Source organism: Cotesia typhae, unplaced genomic scaffold (assembly GCF_013202065.1).
Source record: "Cotesia typhae breed Kobodo isofemale line unplaced genomic scaffold, CoteBio_Ctyphae contig_119, whole genome shotgun sequence".
NCBI classification, from domain to species: Eukaryota; Metazoa; Arthropoda; class Insecta; order Hymenoptera; family Braconidae; genus Cotesia; species Cotesia typhae.
Window position 1 is genome coordinate 3,147,364 of NW_027423712.1, and position 25,882 is coordinate 3,173,245.

At 28.1% G+C, this 25,882-nt stretch overlaps 1 protein-coding gene across 2 annotated transcripts in view; it reads right to left on the reverse strand.

Annotated features, from left to right (window-relative positions):
• Positions 1-10,383: 10,383 nt before the first annotated feature.
• Positions 10,384-25,882, reverse strand: part of Cmpy (crimpy) — a 236,374-nt gene continuing 220,875 nt past the window's right edge. The window contains exons 5-9 of one of the 2 annotated variants that reach the window (XM_074249709.1): positions 17,905-18,078; positions 17,268-17,638; positions 13,758-14,114; positions 13,459-13,662; positions 10,384-11,611 (exon numbers count right to left, since the gene is read on the reverse strand). In XM_074249709.1, the coding sequence (XP_074105810.1) occupies positions 11,366-11,611; positions 13,459-13,662; positions 13,758-14,114; positions 17,268-17,638; positions 17,905-18,078 (1,352 nt within the window). In that variant the 3' untranslated portion in view covers positions 10,384-11,365. The remainder of the gene's footprint in view (positions 11,612-13,458; positions 13,663-13,757; positions 14,115-17,267; positions 17,639-17,904; positions 18,079-25,882) is intronic. The other variant, XM_074249718.1, reaches the window with a different exon arrangement.

Below are 25,882 nucleotides of genomic sequence, written 5' to 3' on the forward strand. Positions count from 1 at the left end.
AATTTTAAATAGTTCTCGTATATATTTATTTAAATAGTAATTTATTTTAACTTGACATAGAATTCTAAGAAAATTTGACGTCATGTAAAAACCATCACTAAATGTTCATATAACTGAAGAAAATAGAAAAATTAGAAGACGGAGCTAAGATAGATTAAATTATTAAGCTCAAATTAATCTCAGTTTTATGTAAATTTTTCAATTCTCTTTATAAATTACTTCATCAATTTGTAAATTACCTTAATTGGAAAAAGGCATTTGATAATATTACCTCAATGCAAAATGTATATCTATATATTGTTCAAAACATAATGTATTACACCTCTTGGGAAAGAAAATAAGAAAAGCCTCAGATCATATGTAATTGTTAGCCGAGGCGAAGCCGAGGTCGACAAACATGTGATCTGAGGTTTTCTTTTTTACTTTCCAAGGGCTGTATACTATTTACTAATTACATGTGATCTGAGGGTTTTCTTATTTTCCTTCTCAAGGGGTGTAATATACTATATGAGAGATGCAAAAGTTGTGAAGTATAAAAGCATCTAAATCTTATTTTCCTTCCCAAGAAGTGTAATATACTATTTCTAATCAGGGTACGTTTTGATTTTGATTTATTGAAGTCAAATTTTTGACTACTTTCTGCACTTAGGAGTTAATTTATCTCAACTTTCAGTTGAAGATAACCGATATAGAACCGGAAGTTTATGGAATTATTCATGCGTCGATAAAAAATAATTTGCTGCTACCCTGATAGCCACCTTACCCTATAACTTACTGTCAATCTACGTCCGCAATTTGAAGCAAATTTGACGGAAAGAGTTGGCAAAGCAAGCGATTACCTATCAGTTACAACTTACTCTGCAAATAGACGTCAAAACTTGCTGTACAAGTATTTCTGTCAAATTATAGTAAAGTTGAAAGGAAATTTCACGACAAGTTTGATTGTTAACTTGCATTCAAGTTGCGGCCGTAGATTTTCGTCAATTTGCTTACAACTGTTGTTGAGTGAAGAATTACCGCCAACTTAATGTTAAGTTACCCGTAACTGCTGGAAGTCAACTACTTTCTGAGTTAATAATAAAAATCCGATTTTGAGTTTTTTTCATGATATTATCGCTCCAATAACCAAAACTGCAGTGAAAAAGTTAAAAAGTTGCTATTCAATGATTGATGTCAACTAGACGTCAAGTTGACTACAAACGCAGTTTGGTGTCAGTGTGAGGCACAGATTTCAGACAAACTGACAAGAGAAGTTGGAAAGCTAAAATCTGCTGTCAGTTTGCATCCAAATAGTCATCAGTGTTTGACATTCTGAGTTAGCGTTACTGACTTGCCCATTTTTCATTCATAACATATGAAATTTTGATAATAATAAAGTTAGCCGACGTTTTTAATTTTTTTTCAATAATTAAATTAAAACAAAAAAAATTTTTTTTTTAAATTGCATTTACAGTTTTTCAAGTTTTTTACAAATGAAATTTTTTTAAAAAATTTTTTTGTAATAATTTTTTTAATAAAAAAAAATTTTTTAAATGTCGGCTAACTTAATTTTGTAGTTCCTGTTTGCAAGCATATGGAGCACAATTTTGCGTTCCAACTTTTGCAATCAGTCTCTCACCAATCTGCTTCTCGAATTGACAACAAATTGTGTCAACAGATAGATGTCAGTTTGCTATCAAGTGGTTATTGGGGTAAGTTAGTATTTCGTTGGTATATATTCTATACAGTAGATAAAAAAGAAACTTTTTATAACAGAAATAGGTATTTTTTCGACTCTTAGAGAACTCACCCTGATAGCCACCTTACCTATAACTTACTGTCAATCTACGTCCGCAATTTGAAGCAAACTTGACGGAAAGAGTTGGCAAAGAGAGCGATTACCTATTAGTTACCTATAACTTACTCTGCAAATAGACGCCAAAACTTGCTGTACAAGTAATCCCTTCAAATTGTAGTAAAGTTGAAAGGAAATTTAACTACAAGTTTGATTGTTAACTTGTATTCAAGTTGCGGCCGTAGATTTCCGTCAATTTGCTTACAACTGTTGTTGAGAGAAGAATTACCGCCAACTTGATGTATAAATTAACCGTAACTGCTGGAAGTCAACACTTACTGAGAAAGCGCTGGCTATCAGGGCAATTGCAGATTGTCGGAAACGGTAAGAGTCACACAAAGTTCACGAGAAAATGTAATGAGAGTTGAAAAAATTGACTCAAATTAACTTAACTTAAGTTCATAAATTAATTTAAGTTCATCAAAGTTCATTTTTTCGACTCGGGAATGCATGAAAATTACGTTGATTTATTGTCAATAATTGTATGAAACTTTTTGCTTATCAATTTATTAATCAAGTTGTTAAAATAAGTATTTCGCTGCTACTGCATTTTAACTTGGGGTATAATAGATTTACCGCAATCTTTACTGAAAGTTAAGCTCCAGAAATAACTTGCTCGAAGCTCAAAGTTGCTACGAATTTGACGTCAGCTTGATAGCAAGTTTTAATCCTCAACTTCAACTTTTTATCAAGAAATGACTGGTAGTATAAGTTCACGACTTGAAACAATCCAATGCAGAAGAAAGCTTAAAGTTAACAATGATATTGAATTGGTGTTTTTTTAATCTTTCAATTTTGGTTTAGTTTAAAGTTAAAAGAAAAACTCGAGCGACCCCTCAGTTATAATATTCCTATAATGAAATTAAGATGAAAAATATGTGTCGCAAACTATTCGAAACATGATTCCTACACTGAAAAAAAAATTATCTTGAATCAAGAGAAAAATTCTTGAACCAAGAACATAATTTTGAAGAGTTTCATTGATTTGAATCAAGACATAATTGCAGTTACCTAAGATTAATAAAAACATATCATGTAAAAACTCTAAGTATGTAGCAATTAAGTACTATAACCAATTACCACAAACATTAAAGACTTTAAACTTAAAAAGTAAGATTAATAAGAAAAAAATTATAAAGTGGATTGTAACACTTAGGCACTAAACCACGTATTTCATATTATACTGTATTTTTATTACATATTTGTAAATAATACTTGTTTCAAGGTAAGCTCTGTTATTGTTAATTAACTTTTCCTAGGCCTATATATACAAGTGTTAAATGTAACACCTCTATAGGTGCATACCTTGTATGTATATACTTTTGTATCCTGGTAAATAAATAAATAAAAAATAAAAAAGACGAAAAATTTTCAAATCGAGTAAAATTTACTTAAACCGAGAAAAATTTCTTAATTGAAGAATTTTTCTAGTCAAATCAAGACAATGAAATTCTTCAAAATTATTTGCTTGATTCAAGTAAATTTTTTTTTCTGTGTATAAAAATACCAAGCTCATCGACAAGATTTAATCACTGATAAAAAAAACTAGTCAAATAGATTTATCAAGTCAATAACAGTAAATTAATCAAAGTACAAAATTCAATTGTTAACAAATCGAGTCTCTTATTAAAATTGTTAATGTAAATTACCTATTAAATTTAATTGTACAGCAATCGCTGAAGACCTTGGTAGTCATATAGCGACTTATAAATAAATTAATAAATAATAAATAAAATAATAGTATTAAGATGAAAACATGTGTTGCAAATTATTCGTAACATGATTTATCGAAAGTATCATAAGCATGAAAACATATATAATTCCGTACTAACATTCAGATGCGCGCTTGCGCGCGCAACATATACCAGTTCTAAATTATTAAATAACAATAAATACAATACGTGGCGCTGCTTGTTGATCTCTATAAGTACTTTAAAGCACCACAGGCGCTTGAACCTAGCTTGCACCTGCGCCTAGAAACATCTCGTAAGAGAAGAGCCTGGAGGAAAATTTTGAATTTTTGCTAATTTTAATTAAAAGTCTGCTAATTAATAATTGACCTACGGAGTTAAACATCTTTTAACGTAAAATATTACTCTGAGTGTGAAAAAATTATCTTAATTGTTGAGTCTAACTCTAGTCAAGAGAAAATTATCTTTTTTTCGGCAACTTCTAAATGAAAAACTCATAGTGTTCAAGGCTCGGTACTTCTTTTCACCCTGCCAGGTGGCCTACAAGCTTTCTTGCGGTAAACCTCGAAGAAAATCATCGTACCTACCCTGTTGAAAAACTCCAATAAGATCCCATCAAAAGCGACAAAAGCCACTTAGAAACCAATAAAATTTATGAGTTTCTAAGTGACTTTTGTCGCTTTTGATGGGATCCTATTGGAAATTTTAAACAGGGTAAGGCCCGGTTGGTTATCACCTTATAAGGTGCACCTAAAAAGAAAAAAATTTCTGGGAAAATTTACGATACAACTATTGTAAAGCTGGACTATACTTTTATTACTATAAATCTTCAAATATTTTAGAAGAAAATTTATCATTTATTCATGAAATTTTACAATTTACTATTGTAAAAAGTAAAAGAAATAAATTTCCAGTGCTACTTCTGTACTTTTTCAATAGAAGTAGAACAAATTTTATATTAGTTGAATTGGAATGTTTCTCAATTAGTGTGAGTGATAGCCGTGCACAGCGCTAGACTCCGAGTTTATGTAAATGTTAAAGGATGTAAATACAAGTTTACCTCGGATAGCGTAGAAGGAAAGTCTCTGTGGTTGCCAACCAAAAGGTCTGAGTTCGATTCCCGGACAGGACGAAAATTCCGATTTCTTTTTTCGGTTACTGTATAGTAGGGTGTGCCAAAATGTAACTTTCGTGAAGAACCTTTGAAAACTGGAATTTTGAGAACCGCTTTTAACAGGGGCTGTGTTTGGGCGTTTTTTGAGATATTTTGGGGTGAGACAATAAATTTGATTTTTATAGAATTTTTTAATAGAAGCTTAGTTTGGGCATTTCCGATGAAAATTCAAAATTTGGCCGGAAGTGTCGAATTGGATCTCCTGTTAAAAATTCTATGAAAATCAAATAAATCCTCTCGTCTCGAAATATCTCAAGAAATGGCTAAACACAGCAACTATTAAAAGCGGAACTCAAAATTCCAATTTTAAAAGGTTCTTCACGGAAGTTACATTTTGGCGCACCCTACACTGATAGAAGGATTTTTTAGTATTTAAGATAATTTCTTGGTATTTAAGAAATCATTTTTTGAACATCATTTCTCAGCATCAAAAAAAATATTTCTTAGTATTTATAACATTTCTTAGCATTTAAGAAATATTTTTTAAATACTAAGAAATATTTTTTAAACATTAAGAAATTATGTTTAAGAAATTATTTCTTAAAAACAAAGAAATTTTCTTAAATGCTAAGAAATCCTTCTATCAGTGTACTGTATAGTTACCAATAATTCCAACCTCCTATCTCTCTCTCTCAAAATTTCTTTTAGAAAAACATGGTGTGAATTTTTGCAATAGTTGAATTGTAAAGTTTACAAACACATATTGTATAATTAGCTCTATATTATTCGACTTTTTAAGTTTTTGCTAGCCTTGTTTGTTGAATAAAATTTACAATAGTAGATCGTAAAAATTACTAAATGAGAAGTATAGTCCATTATTATTATTAAATTTAATAAAAATTACGATAGTGAAATAGTAAAAATTCCTTCAATTTTCTTTCCGTGTACAGGCTCCTTTGAACACACTCTAGAAGTATCTTCTTGCTAATAGAGCCAGCACCTTTTTTCTTGACAGTGAGTTCCACCTGAGAGCTTACGGTGTCTAAAAAGAGTTCTAGCCGCATGAATAGACGAATGAATTACATTGATTGATTTCATAAAGACTTTATAAATGAAACTGTGATCAACAATTATTTGTGTTCACTAATCTAATCTTGTTTATATAATTAATGTTTGAATAAGTATCAATAAAATACACTACAAAACTGACTCTCTACCTTTTCTTATTTAACAGGTTTCGATCAAGAAATTAAAGTATGGCATGTTATTGATTATTGTAATTTCAACATGTATATATAATAGTATATATAATAGGGTGATTTTTAACAGGAGTTTAGTTAGGGTATTTCCGCTGAAATTTCAAATTTTAGCCATAAGTGCCCAACTATATCTCCTGTTAAAAATTCTATGAAAATCAAATAAATCGTCTCATCCCAAAATATCTTGGGAAATGCCTAAACTCAGCTCCTGCTAAAAGCGGAACTTAAAAATTCCAATTTTAAAAGGTTCTTCACGGAAATTACATTTTGGCACACCCTAATATATAATATACTCAGCGAATTTTATTAAGCGTCAAAAATGATAATTATTAATTCGATATGCGAATATCAATGAAACGAGAGAAGAATAACTATAAATTATGTTCAATAATAATACGCATAACAATATAGAACGTATCAAATAATATGATTAATCATATTTCAAATCAAATTGGGATGAATATGTTTTCTCTATCTTTTTCTTGTTAATAATTGCATTGATTAAGCTTTGATTTAATGACAAAATTTAATGGTTATTATATAACTGTATTAAAAGTATTGAATGAAGATTAGTAATTTTTTATTTTGCTTTGATTCCTCTATGATGTGTTTTGTGGTTTAAATTATCTTTATGTACAAATATATTTTTGTAATACATAGTTTAGCATTCATAATATACATCAAAAATATAATTCTTAAAAAAGTTTGAAAAATAATGACTCTCTCATCATACAAAATTACATCAAATGAAAATTCGATAAGTTGTCGCATTCATGAGCTATTTTCGAGAGAACTTTCAGAAATACAATTTTTTGAAACTCTCAAAATTGCATATCGCAGGCCCTCGAGATATAATTTGCAAGGTCTTGAACGAAAGATTTTTTTTTTCAATTACAACTATTTAAAAAAAAACAAAGACCGCGAAATTTTAGCCAAATTTTTAGATAGATAGAATTGTTACATTGTACAACAGTAAGAACTGCTTTTTACAATGTTTTCATCACAATATTACTGCCTCTCTCTATTTTACTGCGTTCAAATTATCTTTCAATTTTCGCACACAGATACCACAACATGTTCTCTCAACTTTTTATAATAACTACGTATGTCTTGCGGCTGTGGACCGATTTGTGCTTTCTGTACTGCATTTACCCTATTCCTTACCTCTTTCTAATGGCTGTTGGAATAGTGACATGGGAAAACCACAGAGAAAACCCATGCCAGTACAAGTCGGGTACCAGAGCGACCCTCGACGGTTGGTGTAGGAACTATTCTAACAACCGTCGGGGTTTGAACCCTCGCCTCACGACATGATGTATGAACGATCTAACGATATAATGACTTAACCCGCTCGGCCATCCTGCTGCAATTTTTAGTATTTTTTTTACTTTTCCAAAGCATTATGATATCTAGTAATAGTTCAGAAAAATTATATTAATAATGTTAATTGATAGTTAATAATTTAAAAAAAAAAAAAAAACTATAAATTAGTTAACTAATTATATTTGTTAAGAGTATCATGTGATGACAGTGCAAATAATAGATTATTAGGGTGCAAGTTGTTTAATAGGATAATATTACTTATTTATGTACAATGAAAATGCGAAAAAAATAAAATCCTATTTTAAAACCAACCGCAATTTTTAGCCAAATTTTTAATTTTTTTGTAAACACCTCTGCCAAAAATCCAATTGTTATTTTTTTTCCTTTGTTCAAGACCTAGTATAAAGTCTTAACTAAAGCACATATTTTTTTTTTTTTTTTTTCAAATAATCCTGCTAGAAATTCTGCTGATTACGCGGACGCATCTTTTTTCCGAGGGCTCGCCGGAAATGACGTCAAATTAGCAGAGTTTTTAATATTTTTTTTTTTTTTTTATTGCAGTAATCCCTTATTAACATGTATCTTGAAGACATTAAAAAGTTTGAATAAAATATTTCATTTTTTCTGTTAAAAAAAAACTGTTGAAAAAAGGCCATTTTTTCCCAGAGGAAACTCATGTAACCCCTTCAGGTCGAGCAATTTTTGAATATCTGTCATTTCTCAACTAACTGACCGATTTAATTCATCTTCGAATTTGAACTCAAGAATCGTCCAAAGAGTAACTATGTTGAATTTCATGTGAGTCTATATTAAGTCTGAAAATAACAAAATTTTTCAAAAGTTTCATTGTGCGGACAAATACAATAGCAAGATTTCTATGAAATCGAGTTAAATTGCATACTAAAATGAAAATAAAAACATCAATGAACAAACTTCATACATTCTAGAGTTTATTGAGAAATAGCGTTATGTAAAAAATTAAGCGAAATTTCCTTATAGCAAAATTTTTACAAACTCTGCAAGAATTAGATTTAAAAACTGAAAATTTACATTTGAAACTATCAAGGTTAATTTTTTATAACACCCTCATTCAAAAAAAGAATTATAAAGAATTCAAAATGATTTGATTTTTAATCATTTTGAATACTTTCTAATCCATCAAATCCTCTTTAATACTATCTCTTATGGGCATTTAACATGTCAGATTATTTTTAATTCATTTTTTTAATAATTGCAATTATTTGTGACTTTTTCAGTTTTTACTCAGAGCTCCTTTCATTACTACATAAATTATATCTTTTTAATTACTGTTTTTTTCCTATATTTTCATTTGAATAACATTTTAATAGTATATTATGATGATTGCAACTTGTACAACTTTTTGAATAGTTATATCTCAAAAACGGTGGCTCGTAGGAAAAAAAGTATTGATACATTTTTTGTCTGAAATATTTTTATGATAAAACTTACCGTTTTGCTGAAAATCGTGAAAAACTCATTTTTTTGACCTTTAACCTTGAATAAAATTTTTTCCATACAGGGGAAAGATGGGGAACTTTTAAATTTTATTTTTCATCATATTTTTAATAACCTTACTGATTTTCAGCTTGATAGGAATTTATGTAGCTTCGAATGTTTAAATTGACCGGACTATAGATAGGAACGTGAGGAATAAGTAAACGAAATCGTTTATATTTGTTTGTGTATTAACAATTTATTTAGTCGTTTTCTGTTAAACATACAAGAATCATTTTTTAACGCATTTTTAAAACTATTATGGATACGTTACATTGATATGATTTTGATAATATTCATATTGCAGAATAATTAAAAAAAATTTCTTCAATTTTTATTCCAGACATTTTTTTTTAATTTTTCAAATATATTGTAAATAAAATACTAACTGTTGTCTAATTATCTTTCATAATTTATAAACTTCTATTCCATAATTAAACATATGTAGTTATTGCTCAGCTGAATTGTTAAGCATACACCATCATTATTTTTAAAAGATATATTGTTATAATAAATAATCTATCGATCAATAGTAGTATTTTATTACAAAAAAATTTCTGATCAAAAACGATGTTATTAGCACTTGTTTTAATTTAGCGTCATTTTATAAATATTGTCTTCATGGTACACTTATGAAATTTAATTTTATACTTTATTATTGACAATCAATAAAAAGTGATCAAAGTGATCAAGTCAGAGAATGAATCCGACCAATGAATTAACATTATTTTATAGTTAAAATATGCGATAAAATACCAATGGGAATCTTTGTCATGTATATAATAAGCACGCAATTTTAAATAGTGCAATATTTTCAGTTTATTAATTTTTGATGATTTTCAATTAATTAAAATTTTAAATATATCAATTGACGATTAAAAAATAACAATTATGATTGAATTAAATTTTCACTGATTAAACCGTTCATTCACTCACTTAGTCACTGTATACTGTTATATATTTATGTATTGTTTACAAATATTACTATTTATAATAATATTGTTATATAAGTTTACAATGGTTATTTTAATCTAATTTTAATACACAAAAATGTTTCAAGTGATTAGAAATTTTTTGACGATTACATTGAAAAAATATATATCAATTTTAAAAAGATAATAATCTAAGGGCGTATGTAGGTACATGGATATGTATGTGTAAATAGCAGAAGTATTTAGCTCAATTTTATTTATTTATTTTTTTTTTTTTCACGCCTCAATACCGAAAGTCATCTTCTTTCGACTTTTTTCATTTGAGTACACTGACAAAAAAAATTAACTTGAATCAAGATAAAAATTTCTTGAATCAAGTAAAATTTACTTAAACCAAGAAAAATTTCTTAGTTTAAGAATTTTTCTACACAGAAAAAAAAATTAACTTAAATCAAGAGAAAAATTCTTGAACCAACAAAATAATTTTGAAGAAATTCATTGTCTTGAATCAAGACAAAAGATTCTTGAATCAATTAAAATTTACTTAAACCAAGAAAAATTTCTTAGTTTAAGAATTTTTCAACTCAAACCAAGAAGATGAAATTCTTCAAAATTATTTACTTGATTCAAGTAAATTTTTTTTTCTGTATACAGTTATACTTCCAAAATTTGGGGATATATATTTATCAAATTATATTCATATAACATATAAATATAATGGAAATAAAAAAAAAAAAAGAAAAATAATTTATAAATAAAATTATATTATTATTTTCATGGTCAATTTTAAAAATTTCTCAATTTACATATAAAATAGTTTCTTTCTAAATATGAGTCCATCATGAGACATTGAATATTAGCTTACATAAATTACGATTAACATTTAATAGAATAAATATATACAATAATTATAATAATAAAATTAATAATAATAATAATAATAACATTGCAATAAAAATAATAACTGATTAAATAAATGAAAAAGTGCATTAATATTGCAATAGATAACAACAAGGTCTAATTTAAGATTATGAATACTCTCTCTAAGGTTTGTTAAAATTAAGTATTAATTAATTTATTTAAATAAACAAAACAGAAAAAATAATATTACTAATATGAAAACAGTCTAATAACACAGCTATCGATAGTTAACTTAATCATATACATATACATACATGGAGCCTACTGACAAAGTCTTAACTGTTATTAATAATAATAAGAAGTTGTCAAACTATCACGTTCCAAACATGGCGAACTTAATACTTGATCCACTCCATTGAGTTTATACTCTATTAACTTCCTTATATTTATTTATAGAAAGTTACAGTAGTCCGGAGATCAAAAAATTATCTATTTCTATCATTCTCAAAGTCTCTACCATTCACATTTATTATCACTATTAAATTAGCAAAAATTTTATCAAGGAAAGGTTCTCGCATATAAAGCCATGCGATAAGAAAATTAACTTACTTATATTTAATAATTTTTTTATCAATTTCCTCATCACATCATAAATATTTATATATATCTACATATATTTATGTTAATATATATTAATTGTTCGTTTGTGTAATGGATTTAGTAAATTGTCAATGATTTCGATTAGATACATAAAATTCACATTATGTAATGTATATATAGAATAATATTAATCACTAACAAGTTATTTAAATCCACCATCTTGGTATTAAAATTGCTTACAAAGGTACAACTTTTTCATTTTGATGTATCGGAGTTTCGTAAGCCGGCACACATTTATAGTACTGAGCCGGGTATGAAGTATAAAGATTTGTTGAAGGAGAAAGTCGACCACGAAATCGTCCTCTTACCAAGAAGATCATGAGAATTGCGCAGAGAAATGTTAGAACAGCTATCAAAGTAATGGGCACGATTCCCCAGCCTACTCTGCTGCCTTGATGAGTCTCATTTTTATTGTTGGCATCCTGGAAAAGTTTTTAAATATTGATAAATACATTTAAATAGATTTTAATAATACAGTACTGCTGCTGTGCTAGGTATATAAAAGTGGTTACTTGTGTTTTGACCACTCTGAGATATTAAAAGTTTTTTATTTTATATTTTCAATGATACTAACAATAACGTTCACTTTTGTCGGCAAAAACATTTCAAATTTTATGTAAATCAGAGAAATCAAAAATTTTATCCATTTTTAACATTGCAAAAATTTTGAATTTAAATGATTTCATTAATTAAACAAGTTGTCATACTTTAAAAATTTCTTGTATTGAATCTTGTTATTTTGGCTTAAGAAGCCAATAACTTCGATCGATAACTACTGGAACTTGATTCAAAAGCGGTTGACAGTTAATTTTCAAACGTGTTTTGCTCATGTATAAGATAAAATTTCGAAAAAAACGCTTCGCTCTTCGATAGATAATTAAATTATCTATCGAAGAGCAAAGCATTTTTTTTGGAAAATTTTAATTTATTTATGCGTAAAATGCGTTTTAAAATTCCTTTTGTTGTACAAGTATGACAGAGATACTCCCGTTTGACCAATAGAAGGCGAGAGAAAAAAGTGTAAACCTTTCTTAAGAATGCACTGATAAAAAATTAACTTGACTTAAGAAAAAAAAATCTTAAGCCGAGAACATAATTTTGAAGAGATTCATAGCCTCGAATAAAAAAGAAATTTTCTTGAAGTAAGAAATTTTTCTTACTCCATGTATTTTTTTGCTTGACACAAGAGCATAAAATTCTCCAAAATGATCTTCTTAGTTTGAGAATTTTTGTCTAGAATCACGTTAATTTTTTTATCAGTGTAAATAATCTTCGATCAATACAATTGAATTTTTTGTCAAAAAATAACTTCATCATTTAACTACACGGAAAAAAGTAAACTGTAATAAATAATAGTCGATTTGTAATAAATAATGATCAACTGTTTTTAATAATTACTATGTAATATTAATCATTTAAATGCTACAATTTATTCTTTACACGGAAGAAAATACTATTTCAAATAGTAATATTCGTTACGTGAATGTCTGAAATGTTAAATTATAATAATTAAGAATTTTGACTTTGGAATTTATCATTTCATATCTAAAAAATGATTGCATGATATGTAAAAAGTACAAAATACAGTTACTAAATTATCTAATACAAGTAACGTCAATATTTACAAAATAAAATGGTAAATTTTAAACGCAACGCTAAAAATCAAATAATGATTATTGACTTATTTGGACTGGTAAAATATATATTTTAAAAATAGAATTTTGACTGTTTTAAATGTTAAATTCTCCCAGAGTGAGATCCCCTTCTCTTCATCTGAGTTCCCCTTCTTCTCATAGTATGGACTATATATTGAAATAGCAATTTTTACTGTCTGAAACTGTAATTTTTTAAAATGAGAGAGTCGTTTTAAACTTTCTACATTAAGTTCTGTAATATTTATATTTTTGCCACCCCGATGTCCACTTTACTGTTTGAAACTATAAAAATTAGTCCATATTTAAGAACTCCATATTTTTACAAGATTGTTTTAATTTCTCGAAAACTGAATGTCTTTAATGAAAACCCTGATTAAGAAAACGAACTAAAAAGTATTGCAAATAACGAAATTTGAATTTCTTTGCTGTTGTTTTAAATTCTTTATTCTTATCAGGGATTCACTTCGAAGTGAAATTAAAAAGAAACAATTTCTTAGAATCGAGTAGTTTTTTTTCTATGTGCGTTATTAAAGAACTTGAATGAAACATTTCACCACCTCTATACTTAGCACGGCAGCGTATTAATTTAATGAAAGTTTCAGAAAAAAATTCACCTGATTGATAGGACAAACGGGGCAACAGGTGTCTTGTGATCGTGGCAGAGGATTTGAACATGCGACAGAACATACTGTTTCTTTGCAGCTGAGTCTGCCAGCGAGATCGCATGTACAAGACGTACAAGCATCAAGATTCCAAGATGAACCTTCCGAATGTGTACGATTTTCTCGGTCCACACAAACGGCACGGCAGCGACATATCTTTAAAATATATAAAATAGTAAATAATTTAAAATAATAAAATAGAGATAACTTATGCAATAAAAATGATAATAATAGTAAAGTTTAAACAGTACCGGACAACCACGTCTATTGAGTTTATATCCATAGGAACATTTCTTCTTGCATTCAATAAGCGGTGGACAACCAATGGCCTGAGGTTTGCATTGGCAGAGTGTACAATCGTTTTCATCCATGACAAGACCATGCTCACAGTGCAAATCGCATTTGAGCTGCGGACAGATGATTCCCGAGTCGTCCTTCTCAACTGCAGTTCCAGGAGCGTTTACTGGGATAACAGTAGCGTCATGTTCGGGATTGCTCTCACAAGCGCAAACAGGACAACCTCCCTGGTCCTTCACAAGCACACAATTGAGACCACAGTGCGGTAGCTCGGGGCAAATTTTGTCCGTTGGATCTGGGCTCGCTGTATTCTGCAAATAGAACCATGAAAAAGGTATTTTACTGTGTTGCAGTTTTTTATCTAAATTTTTTTTCATTTATTTTATTTTATTCTACTTTATTTAATTTTGTTTTATTTTCAGTCGCTATTGTAGCTACTATTTATATATTATGTATATACATATATATTCGTTCTTTGTCGTTCCGTTTTTCACCTCTACTCGATGAGTTGAGAAATATATATTAGAAACGTGTCTGACCGAGCGTACATTACACCGTAAAATACAGATGAATCAGAAAATTGCAAGTAAAACTCAACTAAAGAAAATAGCAAGAGAACTACTGGTTCTGCAATATGAGCGGAAAATTGGAGAGATGAGAATATGAGAAATGGATGAGTAATAACTTATAGTAGTTTAAAATCAAATTAAACTGTTCATTTTTTTATTTTTATTCTTTGATATTTGTTTTCAACTTTGTTGTATGGGATTAATGAAATACGAAAATTAATAGAACGTTCCACGGGCAAATTTATTTATAACTTGAATATTATTTGGCGTTTACCACTAATTTACAAACATTGTGAAGTTGTTACCAACTCATAAGTGAATAAATTATACCTTTTAAATTTTGAATGGAGATTAAGTTTTTAATGAGAATTTTATTTCGTGATATAATTTAAATGTTTATTTTTGAAAATATAGAATCATATATGACTTATTTTGAGTTTTAAAAATTCTAGAAGAGAAAATTGAAGAAGTAATACTTTAAATCTTTTCTAGGGTGAAGATTTTCCGAATTAATTTTAATAATAAAATTACTCTATCCATTTGAATGAGAATAAATGATAGTTTTAAATTCATATAGGGAGAAATCTATAAATTATGTAAAGCGTTTTTTAAGGCTCTTTCAACTCCTTTTTAGTAATAAGTTTTCATAAAAAGCAAAATTATTGATCCTTATTATTATTGATATGAATGAAAAATATTTCTATTTTTTTTTTTTTTTTTTTTTTTCATAAGAATAAATTATCGTATTTAATACTAAGAAACATACCTACAATTAATTAATTCTATAAAATGTAATTAATATAAATTTTACATATTTCTTTGATTGACATCCAGGTATATCAAATTAATTAAAAATTGATAGAATCACTTGGCAGAGTCTTTAAATAATCCAAAGGAAATAAATATATAGGGCATTGCACGCTAAATCGACCAATTTTGACTCCGACTCCTTTTGATTTGGCTGAAATTTTTTAATCTTTTCCTACTCCATAAAAAAAGTCTTTCAGAATTTTTTCAAATTTGATTTTTTTTCGAAACATAAAAAATAGAAAGAAGCTATGAATAATTTTTTTTTTATTTTTAACTTCCCGCAAAGAAAATTGAAAATTTTTCACTAAAAGGAAATTATTGATTTCGCTCCGATTTTTGAAAGTCGAGTTTTCGTCGGATCTCCGCGTTTTGAGGTCCCAGGAAACCATTCTGACTATTCCTGCCGAGGTGTCCGGCCGTGCGCGCGCGCGCGCGCGCGTGTGTGTGTGTGTGTGTGTGTGTGTGTGTGAAAATAAATATTTGTCGTAAATATTTGTCGATTTGAGAGTTAATCCATCAAGCCATTCCAAAGATATTAAAAAAAAAAAAACACCCAAAAAAATTTGAATTTTTATGTTTTTTTTAAATAACATTAAAGCGTACTGAAAAATCATAATAAAACCATGTATTAATTTTTTGTGCTTTAAAAACTGCTTCGAATGAATTTTTGAAAATGAAAATCGAACGACGCATTCAAAAGTTATAGTTATTTAAAATTTTACAAAATTGTGTTTCTCGGTATTTTTTTTTAAATACCTCCGAGATTTCTCAATCAATCTATAAAAATTTGTACATTTTATTTTTGTGTTTGAAAAACTGCATCGAATGCATTTTCGAAAGTAAAAATCGAACGACGCATTCAAAAGTTATAGTATTTTAAAAATTCGCAAAATTTTGTTTTTCGGTATTTTTTAAAGATATCTTCGAGAATTTTTAACCAATCAACATAAACCTGTATGTTTTATTTTTTGTGCTTCAAAAACTGCGGCGAATGCATTTTTTAAAGAGAAAATTGAACGACGCATTCAAAAGTTACAGCTGAAAAGCTCAAATATTGATCGAAAAATACATTTTAAGGCGCTTCAAATTCCAACTTAACAGGAAGTTCTAGGGTTGACCTGCGCGGTCAACCAATTTCCAGATTTTTTTTCGAAAACTGCATTAAAAAAAGAAGAAAGTGAAAAAAAAAAGTGATTGCGTCCATTTTTTACTAAACTATGGAGTTTCAAAAATAAAAAAATGGCTAATTCAGGATCAAATGGATGAAATGTATTTTTCAAAAGCCTATATGACTAGAAACCTACATGTTATAGTTGTTACGAAATACGATAAACATCAATAACTAATCTCAACGGGTTTAACACTGAATATTAACGTTCGTATTTTTTTGAAAAACAGTAATAAATCATTCAGCGGTAAAAAAATCAGAAACTACTTATTATTTATTAAATATTCCTGCTTAATTCCTTATAATTACTAGAAAGGTTAGTTGTTGATGTTGGTTGTGATAACTACAAAGTTTATTTATTTATCATCTTCGTATTTATTTTAAGTGCTTCATAAACTCTCAATAAATAGAGATGAAACGTCGGAAATCAATAATGGTTTAGTTGTTTTTTGATATAAGAATTTTTCCAAGTATCTGGGATTCTACTTATTTATTTGTTTTTTTTTTTTTGTTTTTTTTTTTCAATTGTTGAGATGAATTCGTATTAATAAAAATAAAAAAAGTTCTTGAAAATAACAGCAGTTTCAAGTAAACGAGACAATATTAATTATAATTGAAAAATAATATTTGATCTTATAATCTTTTCTCCACGTTGCGGTAAGATTCTCATCAGACTTAGTCAACTACCCCCCTACCCTTTAATTATTAATAAATCATTGCTGGTTGATAAATTAAAAAATTTAATATTATTTTTAAATAATTTATCGTTGCAATAAAAAAAAAATCATCTTGATTAATCATCAGTGTAGATGACAGTTGACAGTAAAAGCGGATGAAAAAAAAAGATTATAAATAATAGCAGAGGAAGTAACTAAGTAAGATTAACCGGGTAGAGAGTTAATTAATCAGTACGGTACCTCGTCAGTTGAACATTCACAAGTAGGACAACTGTCAAAGTTGTCAGCAGCCCGGAGATGACAAGGCGGCTCACAGGGCTTCAGAGAATCACAAGTCTTATCGGGTAGATTGGGGGTGGTTGTGAAGATTTGTGTCTCATTGGTATGTTCAAGACAATGTGGGCAACATTCTCCTTCTACTAAAGGCGCAGCACTTTCGCAACTTTTGCACATAGTTGAATGACAAGAGACACTTCCCATCTGATTGATTTCTTCGCACGTGCAGTTGACACAAGGACCTTGTTGCCAGTGTTCACCGATGGCATGGCGTATTCCAGAATCTGTGCAGTCTTTGGGAAGTCCATCGTCTCCACCGACATAGGATATCGTTTCTAGAAATATTAAACAAGTATAATTAATATTTGTATTTAATCCAAGTAGAATATATATTTCAGAGTCATTGGAGTTGACTGGAGTTGACTTAAACTTTTTAGTTATAAATTAGTTTTGAACTGGAAGCATGATGTTGCTGCATATATAAGTATTTAGTTCTAGTCACTGTTAATTGCCTGTGGCAGTAAGAGATACCACGTATCTAAAAGTGTGCTCAGAGGAGTAATCAGTTTCTGTGGTTAAACTGTATGACTTTAGTAATTACCTGAAGGAACGCAGTCGTATAAAGCACAGCACCTTCCTGGGGTTTCTGAAGCTGGTCTTACTTGAACCGGTCTTTCACCTCGTTCACACTTATGTGGTGGACATGGTGATACACATTTACATATACCGTCTTCGCTTGAAACACTATCTTCTGGACATTTTGATCCGTTTATGCCTGAAACATTTGAATTTTAAATATTTTATTAGATTTAGATTTTTACAATTCACATGAGAGTTATTATTTAAATTAATTACGTTTATATCTAAATCTGATCAGGTAAAATAACGATTGAAAACATTTTAAGGAAATTCATAGACCATTTTCACGTACGGAAACACCATTAACATAAATATACGTCTTGATAAATATCGGTTGAATAGGAATTACAATGTAAACCTAGCGGCAACGCGAACGTCGATAGAATCTTAATGTAATAGCGTTTGCGTCAAGATATAGTGTAATGTAATATGCAAATTCATCCAGGGAAATTTAAGGCTTGATCTCATCGCGTTTTTTAAGTATATATATATATATATATATATATATATATATATATATATATATATATATATATATATATATATATATATATATATATATATATATTAGAGTGTGCCAAAATGTAACTTCCTTGATGGACCTTTTAAAATTGGAATTTTCAGTTCCGCTTTTGAAATCAGCTGTGTTTAGGCCTTTCCTAAGATATTTTGGGGTAAGATGATAGATTTTATTTTCATAGAATTTTTTAGCAGGAGGTTTAATTGGGCACTTCCGGCGAAAATTTGAATTTTCAGCGGAAGTGCCCTAACTAAGCTCCAGTTAAAAAATTTTATGAAAATCAAATTTATCGTCTTACCCCAAAATATCTTAGAAAAGGCCTAAATACAGCTGATTTCAAAAGCGCAACTGAAAATTCCAATTTTATAAGGTCCATCAAGGAAGTTACATTTTGGCACACCTAATATATATATATATATATATATATATATATATATATATATATATATATATATATATATATATATATATATATATATATATATATATATATATATATATACACATATATACACAATCGTGGTCATTAATTTAAGTATGTTTTTAAGTTCACTAGAAAATAGCCATTTGTAAACTCGAACGTTTATAAACTATAAATTTTAAAATTAGTTGATAATGTCATTTGTAAAATTCGTCGCAAATAAAAAATGATATTCATGAAATTACCGAAATTGAAATTTCACCAAATATAAATTCAGTCATTTAAAAAATCGCGAAAAACAAAAATCTGTAGCTGAATTTAGCTGTACGTGAATTTAGCCAATTCTTACTGCAGAAATTTGTAAAATTAATCGTTTCTAAATCTCTCGTAATTCTTTAACCGGTCGATGGATCAAAAAACGATTTGAGGCATCTAAAAAGACTTCCATAAATTTAGTTTTTCTGAGAATTAGAGCAGATTCGACAGACTCATTCAAAAGTTATAAGAAGTTTAAAAACAGTTAATTTTACAATTCGTAAAGTTTACTATTGGCTAATTTTATAAGTTTCTGCAGTAAGAATTTGCTAAATTTACGTAACCACAGATTTTTGTTTTTCGCTGTTTTATAAATGACAGAATTTATAATTTATATTTATATTTCGTGAAATTTCCATTTCGCTAATTTTATTAATATCATTTTTTATTTGCGATGAATTTTACAAATGACATTATCAATTAATTTTCAAATTTATAGTTTATAAACGTTCGAGTTTACAAATGGCTATTTTCTAGTAAACTTAAAAACATACTTAAATTAATGACCACGATTATATATATATATATATATACATTCTTTCTATATATAGTTTGAGTTATGGATTCGGACACATAGATTTTAAGAAACATGAAAAACATTGCACAATTGTTAGAAAATTTTGAAAAATAATTTACCAATTTTTTGAAATTTTCAGTTTTTAAAGTGAAAAATTACAACTATTAAAAACTTTATTGGATGATAAATTAAAAATACAATAAAATTTAGAGATTATCATGTACTAATAGGAAAACTAACTATTCACGAAAAATAACCGTGGGTTAAGATAACCATTCTTGAGAGAACAGATTGCCTTGCCTTATTCTCGTAGTTTCCAAATTCTTGGGTTAAAATCTTTATATCTTCGATTGATAGCTATAGTTCTTTATCTTCAACCAAGAATAATAATCTTCAATTAATGGCAATCATTTTAATTGTAAGAATTTTATAGTTTTAAGAAGTAGTTTTTTTTTGTGCAAATGTTATCAGCTTAACTTAAAAAAATAAAATCTTCATTTGAAAAAACAAATTTTTTCATAAAAAAATTTCGGAAAATATTAAATCTTAGAAATGCTAGGATTTCAACCTTTTTAAAATTTTAACAATTTATATTTCTTCACTTTCGTTCTCGAATAACTTTTGAGTGGGATAACTTATTGAATCTCCATAAATTGCATTTAAAAGCTCTCTAAATAAGCTTCAATGTGTGTACCATATATCATATGTGTAGTCTCAAAATTATGTCCTATTCCACTATACCAATTATGAAATTGGGTGTTGCATTATTTTTTTTGCTCATTATAAAATCTACTTTCATTTCGGCTGCCGAATGGCCTTTATTATGAATTCCATTTTTTTTCAACAATAATTTTTACTACTATGAAATTATACTTCATATATTTCGTAGTAAATTTATTTTTTTTCAGAGGAAAAAGTAGAAAGTTTAGTATAAAATGAAAAATCTCATTTTAAACGCGTTATATACGTAAGAAATGAAGACCTAAAAAAAAGAAACAAAAGGAAAAAAAAATTCGAGACAAAAAAAATGTCAGGGATTATTGAATGTGATACTAGAGTAGGGCTCGACATGAATTCTAGTACCCAAGAGATTTTATTTTTTATTTTTTAATGATATTCTAAAATTGCATAAATGTAAGTATTCAAATATCTTGGTATTATATTATTATTAAAACAAAGTTATTTTAATAGTTTAATATCAATAGGTATTATAAAAGTAAAAATAAAGTTTAGTTGAAAGATAAGTATTTTTAATATGGTTGAAGTTTGCAAGTCAGAACTTGAAGCTTAAACGTTTTTCAGTTTAAAAAGCTCAAATTAAGAATCTTTTTTTAGTAAAAAGACTTTTAGTTAGATATATAAAAGTACTTAAATTTATTATTTTCTGAAAAAGAAGAAAAAACAATCAGAAAATCTAAAAAAGGACATTGAAAACTATTTCGTTGTGTAATATTAAGAATGGTCAATTAAAAATTTTCTATATAAAATAATATCAGTTATTCTAAAAATGTAATCAGTTATTTCTAAAAAATTTCAAAGAATTGTTTACATAATTGTTATGTACACGGTACATTAAAAATTAAATTAATTTAATCTCCATTCCTGTCTTGACTTCCTTCCATTACAGATTTTCGCATGTATTCAATCTCGTTTTGCATGCACGACTCAGCGTCGTCCTGGATACGTTAATCTAATCTTTTTTCAAGCTCAGTCAACCTACCGGCCCAGCGGCCGAGTCTTGTCGCCGTTTGAAGTTCCTCTTTAGAGAAAAAAAAATAATGGAAATTATCTAGAAAGAAAGCTGAAAAAAAAAAAAATAAATGATTCTTTCATTTTATATCTTCGAATTAGAGTATCTTAAGGATAGCCATAAATTTGCAATTTTTGAAAAGACAAAAAATACTGTAAAACTCATACTTTCCTTAGTTAAGTCTTTATTAATATTTTGAGCATTATATTTTGCATTTTTCAACTAAAACGATTCAACTAAAACGATCAATTTAAAAAATTGAATTTCAACTTCATCAGCAATCAGTATTGAATATTGTTTGTGTAATTTTTATTTCTTCGTAGGTACTTTTTGAAGGTATAAATAACAAAATAGTCTTCTCAACTTTAGCTGAAAGAGATCTTAAATTCTAGGAATCACAATGGAAGAATACACAACAGTAGAAGAGCCCTTTTACTATTTTCTAGTAGGAAATGGTGGAGATACAGAATAAATTGAAGTTAGAGAACAAAGAAATTGGATAGATTACTCTGTCATCAGAAAAAAACTGAAAAATATTGATGACCAATTGTATAAAATCAACTTACAAAAAAAAAACTAAACAATATCTATGAATATTTTTTAAAATGTTATGAGTGTAACAACAAAAATAAATAAAATTTATTCTAAGGATAATCCGAAAATTACTCTACAAGATTTATCTCAATTCATTGCATATATTATTTTGAATTATTACAACTAGCTAATGCTAATGCACAGACCAATAGAGGCTTCTAACTAACTTTTTGTTTACATTTTTTGATAAGAGTAGGTGTGTAAATTATTATAGATATTTCCTTTAAGCGTGATGACCTATATCTCATTGAAATTATCTCAATATATTATGAATAACCGTACATGGGGTTATTTTTAAATATTATTAAAATAAATCAATAATTTACAAATAAAAAGCTTAAGTTTAATACTCCATATATAATTCTAATTAAAAAAAAACCTTTTACTTTGAATAAGCTCCAACGTGAATTACAAACAATTTTCAAATAGAAATAAAAGTATTAGCCCAGTTTTAGGTTCGAAAAAAAAAATTCCTTTCTATCCATATTATAAGAAGATGAATAAGGCTAATCGGCCTCAGGATGACAGTTTAAATATTCGAGAAAAAATGTAGGTATTAATCAAATATCTCGATCATGAGAAATTCAGGTTTTTACTTTAATTGATTGGAAAAAAAAATTAAGACAATCTTTTTTACGATTATTCTAAAAATAAACTTAGAAAAAAGCTTATTTTAACTAAAAAAATTGTTAAGAAAACTCCAAATTGTTTTGGAATAAAAGGTAATTTTCTTGAGACAAATTTTTTCGGCTCAAGAAAATTTTACTTCGATTATTTAAGATAATTTTAGTTTTTGTAATATTTTTTTGATTCGACATTATTGATTCTAGGACAAAAAATTTTTCTTTCCATGGAGTATAATTTGGATAAGGCTGGAATAAAAAGAAAAATGAAGAAAACTATTGACCCTAAAGGCCATCTCTGCAACTTCCCGCTAATTCCATCCTTAAGCGCTCAAAATGACACTTATTACGTTTTTGAGCTTTTCGAGCTTTAATATATAATTTTTGTATCATTTTGAGCTCTACGAGCTCAAAAGTCTGATAGAAGTTTAATAAAACACTATTTTTAAAATTTTTAAACCGCAATAACTTTTGAATAAATGAATTAATTTTCACGCGATTGGCGGCATTTGGCGCGGTTTTTAATTATCCTCACGAATAAGAAGCCTCATCAAGAATCTTTAAGTTGAATTGACCGAACGAGAAATTTCAGAGTAACTCTGAAAAAACACTTTTTCGGTTTTCCTTCGACAATGGTAACTCACGAACGAACCAACCGATTTCGACCGGACTGATGGCGATCGATGTGGTTTTTTTAAGTTTAAGAGCTGATTAGTTTTTGGAATTGATCGGTAAAGCTGTTTAAAAGTTATTTCAAAAAAACCACAATTAAAAAAACTTTTTTTTTAGTTTTTTCAGAATTTCTCCGAATCTAGCTGTCCAAACCGGTTCAAAATCACAGGAAATTTAAGTTAAATGAAACTCTTCAAAACACCACTAGTTTGGTTCCAATCGGTAAAGCTGATCAAAAGTTATAAGCAGTTTACAGCCACGCACACACATAAAACGAAAAACAGGGCAAAACCAATAACTTTCCAATTTTTTCAAAATTTCTAATTTTCTTAGCGGGAAGTTAAAAAATTATAACTTTATGGAATGTATAGAAATACAGTAAAATATGTTGACCCGCCGAGAGAAAATTGGATACAATAAGGGATCCGTCAAGAGTGGATACATGAAGCCCATTCTTCATATTCGGGACGCGGTTCATATTTTTGTGATGATTGTTTTGATTAAAATGTGTTTTTCAATCAGTAATCGTTTTACCCGATCTGAGTATTTATTTTGCCCGCCCTGGTAGGGCAAAACGAATAATGTTGACTTTTTTTTTTTTTTTTTTTTTGAAGAAGAATTTTTTTGTTTTTACTTTTATTTTACTTTAATTACCCAAAAAACTATTAGCCAAAGTTAAGAATAGACATGATTATAATATATATTTGGTATTTCATTTTTAAATTGACATATCCGTTTTGCCCGTCCTTTCTCTATGGTTTATGCGATAAATTTTACAATATGAATATATTTAAAAATTGAATTAGCTGTTACATTATTTGTTAACCTTAGTAAATATGCACAAATAATCTTGATTTAGTTTTGTGAGACTTTAAATTAAATCGTTTGAAAAATATTTTTTTTCTGTTTGCATACACGTATATTTTTTTAACCATTTTAATTTCTGGACAATTGGTCTATTCGTCAATGCTGAAAAAATATTATTTGAGGTGAGGTAGAGTACGTTTCATTAAATTTGCAAACAATTTTTCAAGCTTTGGTACAGGCAATGGTTAAGCGCGCTCCCGACTTGAAGTTAAACTTTTATGCAATTTTATTCTGCTATAAGCAAAATAAATGTGTAAAAGCCCCGAGCAGCTTGTATGAGCTGTATATTAAATATCCATAGATAGGTAATATAGTAAACATCATGCACTGGTACAAAAAAAAATAAAATTCATATTAAAGTAGAATACCCAATCAAGTGAATCAAATCTGACAGGAGAAATAAAGTCATATAGTCAGCCATGGCCGGCAATATTTCGAAAATATTATGGCCATACTATGTTGTTGTAAAATGGACTAATGAATAATTTTTTTTCGTTAAAATTAATATGCTCAGAAAAGTATTAACTATAAATTGCTGCGAACTTTTGTAAATAAAGAAAATCATTTGTTGTTTTTTTTTAATCACTTCAATTATGTGGCAAGAATGTAGAAACATTTATTCCCGTCAGATAAGAAGTCAAATGTTCTCTTGAGCTTTCTTTTGCTTAATCCTTTCTACTCGGGATTACGTATTCTTGTGTTCACAATTTCTTTCTCGCTACTGTTCTTGAGACTACTTGAAGGCATCGATTGCTGAAAGTGTTGGTAGCTTGAAGAGAGTGTACGATGCAATTTCGAAGTCGTGAAAGCTTTACACACTTGACGTTCATTGTTTCACTCTGACAATTGTCTTTGAAAAGAGTATACATAGAGTTTTTTGTTCTAAAGAACGACGTGCAAAGATTTTTACTTTTATTTAAAAAGATTTAAAGTTTATATAAAATGCAATTAATGCGTACAATAGCCAGTGGAATAACAATCAACAGCTGATGGTGAAATATAATGTAATTTTGAAAAGCTACTGTTGTTTGTTAGATGTCAATTTACGTTTTAACATAGTTTATTTTAAGAAATTTATTTTCTTGATTAAATGATTAAATTTTGTATTTCTCTACACTTTTCTTTTGTGCTTTAAATAATTCCTTACATATAGTCAATTAAGTTTGTATTGAATTGAGAAACTTAGATAGCTTTCATGTACAAAAGGAATCTAATAGATAAATTACGAAGTAATATATAATAGTAGCAACAGACAGGCTGCCGAGAATTCCAAATTATAAATTAGGAAACTTAGAGTCAATAATTTTTATGTTAATAATATTTCAATATACATAATAATTTTAAATGTGAATTATATATATGAACAAAATTAATTTTCAAAAAAATTTCACTATCGTAAAATCTATTCCGAATAATTGGATGAATGATGTTCTAAAACTAACTTGTAGTATCAAAAATTAACAAACTATCTTACTGCTATAAACTAATCTCTATATATAAAAGAAAGTCGTCTTAGTTACACTATTTATAACTCAAGAACGGCTGAAGCTATCGAGATGGGACTGCTACCATCCGACGCAGAATTTTTTCGTAGATGGTTATAGGCTACTAATTTTTTGGATTTCATTAACCCTTTCTCATTTTTCTTACGATTTAGTTTT